General features: G+C 38.5%; 1 protein-coding gene across 1 annotated transcript in view; it reads left to right on the plus strand.

Moving 5' to 3' along the window:
• The window catches only part of LOC143037077 (uncharacterized), a 7,933-nt gene extending 491 nt beyond the window's left edge, over nt 1-7,442 (plus strand). The window contains exon 2 of the mRNA XM_076205188.1: nt 6,835-7,442. Coding sequence (XP_076061303.1) covers nt 6,835-7,442 — 608 coding nt within the window. The remainder of the gene's footprint in view (nt 1-6,834) is intronic.
• The last annotated feature ends 2,631 nt before the right edge of the window (nt 7,443-10,073 follow it).

The following is a 10,073-nucleotide window of genomic DNA, read 5'->3' on the forward strand; positions in this document are numbered from 1 at the left end:
ATTAATATTTTATCAAATCGAAAACAAATGCGTCATGGTAATTCTTGGAACGAAGTGCCATAATTTCACCAATTACTTCTTTACTCATGTACTGAAAATGTACATAAACCATCGGGACAATTAACATGTTTAAGTCTCGCAATAGTAACTCGTATTTGTTAGTTCGTCTTTGTCAAAATTTACCTCTTACAATGAAAGAAAATTACTCCCTGGAGTAAATTTATCGCAGGTTAAGAAGTCATGGTCTAGACTCCAGAATCTAGGGTCTAGAGAAGAGTCATCAAATTGAGCCCGCGAGGTCAGGTCGGACGGTTCGCTGCCGCACAGTACATGTTAAAAGAATAAAAATAAAAATGAATAAATAAATGAGTAAATAAATGAATAAATGAAAAATAAAAAATAAATGAAAAATAAAAAAATAAAATAAAATAACAGTAATATATAATAAATAAAGAAATAAAAATACAATGTAATAAAATATAGATAGATAAATAAATAAATAAAATTAATAAACAAATAAACAAACAATATATAAAAAACAAATAAACAAATGAAAAATCAAACAAATAAACAAACAATTAAATGAACAGATAAATAGATGAAATGAATTTATTTTTTATTTTTCTACAAATAAACTAGTAGAGTTTCAACACGAAAATAAAATGGTTACGCGGCCCAGCGCGCTCGTCATTCTCTCATTTATCTGGTCCGTCATAAAAAAAAAAAAAAAAAAAAAAAAAAAAAAAAAAAAAAAAAAATTGTGACCCCCTGATCTGGAATGATACTTTCTTCTAGCTAATTGTGCGAAACTACACGAAGAAGTCCTTTGCTTCGTGTTGCTTTGTGTTGTGTCACTCTTTGTATTTGTTCTTTATTCAAATTTTATTTTCACCGATTTCAAATTCGCGTTTTTTTTATTTCGACTCAACACAATGATTTTATTTCCTCATCTTTTGTTATTTCCTGTTGTTTTGGTGTTTTGAATCCTTTGTACACTTGCCACAAAACTGATTCCAAATATCAAAAATAAATCATACGAAAATCGACTAAAACATATGAATGTTTTCCCTAAAAAAGCGTAGACTCAGAGGTGACTTGATACATGTCTTTAAAATTCTAAAGGGAATTGACAATATCAAAAGTGACAAAATTTTCACATTGAATGAGAATCAGACAAGAAACAATGGTCTCAAACTGCCCGGAAATAGATTCAATTTGGAAGTAGGTAGAAACAACTTTGCCAACCGTGTAGTTAATGAATGGAATAAACTTCCTGCACAGGTAGTGCAATGTAGTTCAGTTCGAAGCTTTAAGAATCATTTAGATAAACACCTAAGCAAGATGCTGTAATGATTATAATTTATTTCATATTATTTGTTTTTGTTTTGTTATCATTTGTCTGTTTGATTTTCATTTATTATTAGTTATATGTCAATTTATTATTATTTACTATTTACCTGTTTGTTTATTATTTAACTATACCTATGCATTTATTTATGTATTTTATTTGTTATTTACATTATTATATTTTTTTATTTATTGTTTTATTGTTATGATTTTTTTCGCATCCGACCTAGATATGGACCAAAAGGTCTCCTGTCGGCATGCTCCGCCTTTGTAATCCTTTGATTGCTTCTTTGACAACCCAATTCTCTCTGCGCCAGGCCGTCTGTCACCCTCATCCCCATTCTCTCTCTCTCTCTCTCTCTCTCACTCTCTCTCTCTTTTTCTGTGTGTATTTGTGTGCGTGTGTGTGCGTGTGTGTGTGTGTGTGTATGTGAGTGTGTGTGTCTGTGTTTGTATATGCGTGTGTGTGTGAGCATGTGTGTGTGTGCGTGCATATGAGTGTGCGCATGTGTGTGTATGTGTGTGCTTCTCTTCTCTGTTTCTGTTTCCCTGTCTCTATCCCGCCTCCTCTCTCTCTCTCTCTCTCTTTCTCTCTCTCTCTCTCTGTCTCGCTCTACCTCTCTGTACATGTGTGCGTGCGTGCGTGTGTGTGTGTGTGTGTGTGTGTGTGTGTGTGTGTGTGTGTGTGTGTGTGTGTGTGTGTGTGTGTGTGTGTGTGTGTGTGTGTGTGTACGTGTTGGTGTTTCTCTTCTCTGTTTTTGTTTCAACCTATCTCTCTGCCGCCTCCTGTCTCTCTCTCTCTCTCTCTCTCTTTCTCTCTCTTTCTCTCTCTCTCTGTACAGTATGTGTGTATGTGTGTGCGCGTGTGTGCGTCTGTGTGCTCCTCAATCAACTGTGCATCAAAGAGAGCTAGAGAGTTTACCATCACAGCCACCATTTCCACTACAGAGTATCTATCTCGCATTAGAGGAAGGTAATGTTGGGGAAGTCATATATGGGGGCGGCACGTACAGTCGCCTCCAAGAAAAAAAGTATTGCCCAGCTGATGACGTCACGCTCTCTGAGGAAGAAAATCAAGATGCCCCACTTCACCTCCTTTTTGATTTGGCGCCTGCTCTCTCGTTGTGATTACCAGATCAAATTTTTGTTTTTTCGAAGACCCGATGTAATATTTCGGGTTGCTTATGTTGTGTCCCATGATTCAGAATATGTCGTGATTCATTTGGTGTACATTTGAATAGTGAGAATAGTCATATTAACGTGGTTTTGAGTAAAAACAGTGGATAAGTAAACGAAAACGGCTCCGTGAGGTATGAAGAAAGAGATGTTTGTTTTCGGGGGTCATGCGTAGTAAGAGGGCGACCCGGACAGCCGAATTTCGGATGTGCTATTTTTTTTTTTTTTTCAAAATAAGTGATAAAGAATTACATAGAATATTGATTTGTTGAGATAATGATGAAATTACATACAACATAGAAAATGGTGCCCGAAAAATCTATGATTTTTTTATATCTTTGATTTCTTCAAATATATGTGGTCAAATTTAATGAAATTACATTTTAGATGCAATATGAGGTGTTCATCAAATTGTACATGTAACGCAGCCAGCATGGGTCTCCACCATATACGGGGTAAAAATAAATAAATAAATAAATAAATAAGTAAATAAATAAAATAAAATCTTCAAAAAACATAGTTGCCCTAACTGAGAAATCTTGAGGTGGATGCCAGACGTGGATAAAGAGTTGATTTTGATTTGGCACCGGTTACGATTTCTCTCACCTCAAAAACTGAATTTTAAGAAATAATTTTCCACTAATAGTACGCTTCGCCCCTACATAACCCTACCTATCTCTCTTTAAAGTTCATGACTGGACTTCATGCACACTATCTGAAGCCTAAAGGTAGAATATTCCGTAACTTTACTTCTTCCTTTTTCACAAAGAGATACAATGATAAAACAAAATTAGAAACATAAAAAAAATAACAAACAAGCAAATTGCCCCCAAAAAGGGCAAAGATAAATTAAATCAGTTGTCAGACATTACAGTTACAGGATTTTTTAGTCGTTTATCCAAGGGAATTTTCAGTCTTTGACTTATACTAAAGTTGATTATTTTTTCATGTTCCAGTGTTTACATTGTATGCGTTCTCACCTCGATGGCACTAAAGTCTCGGAAAGTTCCACGTAATTTGGTGATGTAGTACATAACAGTGGCAGGTCATGACAGGAAATCCTTGGAAGGGCTAGCAGGGCCTATGGTGTAATGGGTTCGCTTAACCAGAGCATATGGGTTTGTAGATCGTCATGCAAGAAAACCAAAATCTGAATCTTCAAGGCGCTTGTGTTTCCTGCTTTGCAGTATGGCTGTGGGACATGGGTGACGAATGAGGCGTCCCGATGTTTATGTCACTAAAAACGGTGGTATTTTCAAAATAGTTCTTTCCTTATGTCAATCTCATATAAATCCTTGGAAGGGAAGGATTTATTTTTAAGAATACCACCTTAAGAATCTTACGATGGTATTCTTAAAAAAAAATCTTTCCTTATATCTTTCCTTATATAAATCTTATATAAATCCTTGGAAGGGAAATATTTTTTTAAGAATACCACCGTAAGAATCTTACGGTGGTATTCTTAAAAAAAATCTTTCCTTATATCTTTCCTTATATAAATCTTATATAAATCCTTGGAAGGGAAAGATTTTCTTTTTAAGAATACCACCGTAATAATCTTACGGTAGTATTCTTAAAAAAAAACTTTCCTTATATAAATCTTATATAAATCCTTGGAAGGGAAAGATATATATTTTTTAAGAATACCACCGTAAATGACCTCGGGGGAATCATGGTGTATCACTGAAATGACTTTGTATCAAACCAGAGACAATTCTGTGAGACTTAGTCTAGGTCTGTGGCCAATATAATTCTTGTCAGCTCCGTCTATATGAGCATGTTGCACGCTCCCTTGATGCGAACCCAGGGTTGTCTCTACAGGAGGCAACCCTCAGTGGAAGAGACAAAGGGGACGACTAAAGAACTCATGCCTGGGACAAGTGGAACCGATCCTGTCGAGAGCTATTTGGAGTGGGATGGGAGGGTGACTGCATGGGAGCTCGCTCGGAGGGGACTGGTCCCGGTGAGTGAGTGAAGTGACGCGTATACACGCGAGTGCCCCACACTGATTATTTACATACATACATACATAAGCACATACACATATACATTCACCTCGTGGCGCAGTGATTAGAGTTCTCGCCTGCCACTATGGCGGTCCGGGTTCGAATCCCGCCAAAGGCTAAATAATTTCAGTATCGCTGCGCTGTGGGTTGTTACTTCAACTCTCGTGGCCGGGGAGTTAGGTGTGTGTGTGCGTGTAAGGTCACACTATTACCCATAGATAGGTCATACGAGCTATGAGCTCTCATCCGGGAGGTTAATAATTGTCGGTCACGAGTCCAACACATAATCCAAGACCATGGTGAAATACATACGTACACATACACACACACACACACACACACACACACACACACACACACACACACACACACAAACACGCGTATTCCAGACTTTTATGCATTCACTAAACCGTCATCCTGGAGGTGCTCAGATGAGAGGAAGGGTGGGAGGGATGTGGAGTGTATTTAGGGATGAAATGGGTGGGAGTGTTTTTATGCCTTTCCCTTTTTGGCTACCTCCCTTGGAAGGGGGAAAAAGCCTTGGTATATGTATGTACTAAACCACTTCTAACAAATTTACAGAAAACTAATATATACATACATACATACATACATATATATATACAGTATATATGTATATACACACACACAGACACACACACACATATATATATATATATATATATATATATATATATATATATATATATATATATATATATCATAGAAGATCGAACGTCTTCGTCGATCAAGATATCTTCAAGATACAGTACAAAGAACAAATAACGGGTTACAAGTCGAGGCCCAACAGGGACAACATCAGCTAAAATCTGTCATGGCAATGGCTCTTCCGCAGAAGCCGGATCAGTGTCCTAATTTACCCGAAGTACATATTCTTACTGCAGTGCTGGTGGCGTAGTCGGAAGCGTGCTGGTCTCGTATTTGTTTAGCTGTGGGTTCGAATCCCCCCTTCTCTCCGGTTCTCAGTAGTGACTGCTACCTGACCCAGCAGTCCATGTGTACAGGGCAAAGGTGACGGCTTCGGTCGCAACTATTCAGCGCCTCCTGGCGTAGGCCACTCACCGTCACCCTACATATTTTTGCTATGAATATGATGTGATACGTCAGAGATTTATTATCTATTGGTTGCAATCATCACTGTGTTACCTAGTAGTTTGCCAGTGCTCTTAGATATCAAAACCCTACTCAAACACCGACGCAACTAGTTGGATGAAATCGATCGCACACACACACACACACATACACACATATACACCTTCCCGTAACCCCCACCTACATGCACACATATACACACATGTACCACAGGTGCGATATGTACACATAAGGCCACGCACACACACACACACACACACACACACACACACACACACACACACACACACACACACACACACACACACACACATACACACACCCACACACACACACACACACACACACACACACACACACACACACACACACACACACACACACACACACACACACACTGTTACGCCCCGCGACCGGTTTCATGCAACTGGTTGCGTCAGTGTGCGAGCTGCAAAGAACTCACGCTTGCAACGGAAATATTCCCATCTGTCAAGAGCTTCTAATGAACATCCAAGCTCTACACATTCTATCTTTTAATTTAATTGTATAAATAACTATTTTTTGTGGCCTTTACTATAATTCTTAAGTATTGGACAGCTTCATGATATTTGGAGTTATGGTGACGCTTTTATTGTTCTCCTAAGGACAAATGGCTGTTTATCAGTCAGATGAAATACAGAAACCGGGAATTCTTACCAGAAATGTTAATAGACGACTAAAATATGTATTTTCTACCCTAACCTTATCATTGGTGGTACCTTGTCACATTCCCACTCCTTCAACCATATATCCTGTGTATCCTCTTACCAGTCTTAGAAACTTAAAAAGCTTACAGGTCGAGGGAGACAAAAACAAGTGAACAAACTAGAACGACTTCCTTGTACCGGTCATCAAGAATGCCAGTGGAAGAGTTGCTCATAGTAGTGGCGAGGACAGATTTCCATCCTAAAAAAACTGACCCTCCCCGATCCTCGCCACAAGCCGTGACGTCACAGGGGTCCTGTATATATAGGACGCAGCAACAACCGTGGGTACTATACATCTCACCTATCATGGCACTCAAGGTAGAAACCAACAGCTTAAATCCTACTGTCATTCAGAGTTCATAAGCTCAAAAACAAACGCTTCAGTTGTAATGATATTGTTTCTTTGATAAGGATTTACCATGAATGTAGTTTGAAATACATTTTAGGTACTAAACCCATGTTTGTCCATTTTCAGACTGCAGTAGCTCTGGCCCTGGTGGCCCTCTCCGCGGCCCAGCCAAACTCCAGACCCACTTACCTCTACTCCGCTCCCGACGACTCCCACGAGTCCCACGAGTCCCTCGAGGTGCTCCGCCTGGCGCCCGAACTCCCCGTGGTGGTGGAGGAGGACTACGGCCCCGCCAAGTACGACTTCAACTACGCCGTCAAGGACGAAGAATCCTACAACGACTTCGGCCACCAAGAGGTCCGCGACGGCGACCGTACCGACGGTTCCTACTTCGTCCACCTCCCCGACGGGCGCCTGCAGAAGGTCGTGTACTACGTGGACGGGGACTCCGGCTACGTGGCCGAAGTGACCTACGAGGGCGAGGCTCGTTACCCGGAGCCCGCTGTGAAGACAGTTCCCGACTCGATCGAGTCCCTTGAATCCATCGAGGGCCACGACTCACTCGAGAGTCAGGAGTCGCTCGAGAGCCACAGCGATGAGGACGACTCTGTTGAGAGTCACAGTGATGAGGATGACTCGAGCGAAGAGCGCTTTGTTTACTCCGCCCCTGCTCCCACAGTCAACTCCATGTACTGGGTCGTCTGAGGTCCTTTCCCTGACATAGCAGACCACCGAGGACCTTCCAAGCCAGCAGAACTTCCCCAGGGACCCTTATTTATGCTAAATGTAATATACTATGTTTTGTAAATAAATGTCCTTTAAACTTATCTCTTTTGCTTCACTGCACCATGGCGTCTTGACGAAGACTATTATCATCTTGATCAATAAGAGTTAAAGAGACCCACATACATATTCATGTGTTTTAAATGAGTGCTTACGTGTGTGCATGCTTGGATGTCAGTGAGCGCGCGTTTGTATTTACCTAATTTTACTTACATTATTGTCCATCATTGGTTTTATAATTCCTTCACTTCACTTCCTATAGTTTAATGGCGACCTTTTCTTAACTCAACTCTTTTCCAACATATTTCTATTCATGTTCATTTTCCACTTCTGGTTCCATTTATGTAGCCTACGTAAATCTTTCTGTAATATCTTGCAATCCTCATCATTTTTTAGTCTCTCTATGATTCAAGTTTTATTAGTAAATTAATTGTCGTAACTATTTGTTCTACTTACCATGTAGCGAACGTATATTAAGAACATTACTAGCGTCAAAATTAAATCCTATGAGACATCTTATCGTTCACATCCGTCCAGGAAGTCCTTCGCCCATTTGATACAATTTCCCCTTGAATTCTCTTTAAAATTCCAATTTCCATAATAATCTTTGTAAGATATCTTACCAAAACCTTTCTCCAGATCCAGGTATACACAGTCCACCCAACCCTCTCTCTCTTGTGGTACATGGACCTCTCGAGTAAAAATTCGACAAGTCTTCAGCCCGTGATCTTCCTTTTCTGAATCTAAATCAGCTATATGTCATATCTTTCACTCTTGTAAATACCTTATCAATATATATATATATATATATATATATATATATATATTTATCTATATATATATTTATATATTATATATTTATATATATATATATATATATATATATATATATATATATATATATATTATTCTCAATCCTCTCACAGTTCGTAGTTATCATGTTGGTTAAGGACACAGCTCTGTAATATCAATTTTTTTCTTTGCTTTCTCCTTTATATACTCGTATAAGCACCACGTTGGCCTTTATCCAACCTCTCGACACTGCCCTTTTAGTCACTAGTTGTTCTCTACATTCTCTGAGTATCCAATGTAGGTCCCATCAGCCTCCATGTTCTGGATATCTATATTTTGCTATCTTGGTTTCGACAATACACATTATATCTCGTTCTCTTTCAAATGATCATTATTATCTTGTCTAGCCGTTGTTATGTTCACTATATTGGTATACGGCTTTATTTTTATCTCTTTAATGATTTATTTTCATATATTTCTATCTTTTCAATCTTTTCCTCTGCCTCCAACGTCACTTTCTCAGTTTCTGATCTATCACTCAAGTATAATTCCGCATTCTATTTCCCGTTTGCTTGATGATCTTCTTGCCTTCATATCTTCCGCATGGGGTATTGATTGTTCTATTTTTTCAGTATCTTAGGAACTTTAATGGCATCCCTACGGACCGGAGTCACACACCATTCTTTTGTTATTTGAGGCTAATCTCTTCTCAAAAGTGAAAGATGATATTCTTCAACTTCTACTATCGTTTCTCTCTACTATCCTCCTGAAATCTCTCATTTACTATTTCTGTGGCTTGATCTCTCCGGGGCAGTGTTGTTCCAAGGATAGAAGCGCTGGTTATCGCTGATGAAATTACTAATACTCTTCATTACAAAAACATCCTTAAACTTGACTTCAACTGCAAATTTCCATATCCTATTGCTCATCTCATTCACGGCGGATTATAATTTGTACCTGGATTTTCTTGGCTTTGGTTCCTCTTTCTTATACTTACCTAACCTAAACACTTCTTCAGTCTCCTCCGGTGCCAAATTATCATTGTTATTATTATTTCTTTCCCCACCTTCTTCGTTTCTTTAGCATTTCCGGTGCCAAATTATCATTGTTATTATTATTTTTTTCCCCACCTTCTTCGTTTCTTTAGCATTTTCTGAACATTCCTATAATTCGTTTTTGGTATAGTGTTATTCTCATCTCCCCCGAATTTTGACCTTTTCTCATCTTATTTTCCATGACTCTTTCAAGTTTTTTTATTTCTCTTTCATGATTTATATAAACTCTGTTCATCTCATTCATTTGTATCTATAGCTTCCTTGAGTATCAATTCATGTCCTGTTTAATATTTCAAGCCCTTTCCATTCACACTTGATGTCATCCACAAAACCTTTAGTTTATTTTATCTGGTTATCCATTCCTCCTTTTTGATAGCAGATTCACATCTTCGCTCTCTTGTGCAACTTTTTCAAATAAAAAATGAAAAAGTCACTTCTTTGGGTAACCAATTTCTCGATAGGATCTTTCATATTCTTCCCTTTCGTCGGCGTGGTCCACCATTGCTGATGGAGGGCATCACACATCTCAGTAATTTGTACTTAGTTTCAATAAAATTTGGTAGATAGATTTATCTTCCCGGATATCGAGCTAGTTCTAACATATTTACAGAACAGCTGGAAACAATTAATTTCCCCTTTTACTGTTGATTGATCAACAGACAGTGAATTTGATTGAATTTCTCGGACGTCGTCTAACAAGTGTTGT

The sequence above is a fragment of the Oratosquilla oratoria genome, chromosome 21, assembly GCF_046742065.1.
Source record: "Oratosquilla oratoria isolate Oo_2021 chromosome 21, ASM4674206v1, whole genome shotgun sequence".
Taxonomy (NCBI): Eukaryota; Metazoa; Arthropoda; class Malacostraca; order Stomatopoda; family Squillidae; genus Oratosquilla; species Oratosquilla oratoria.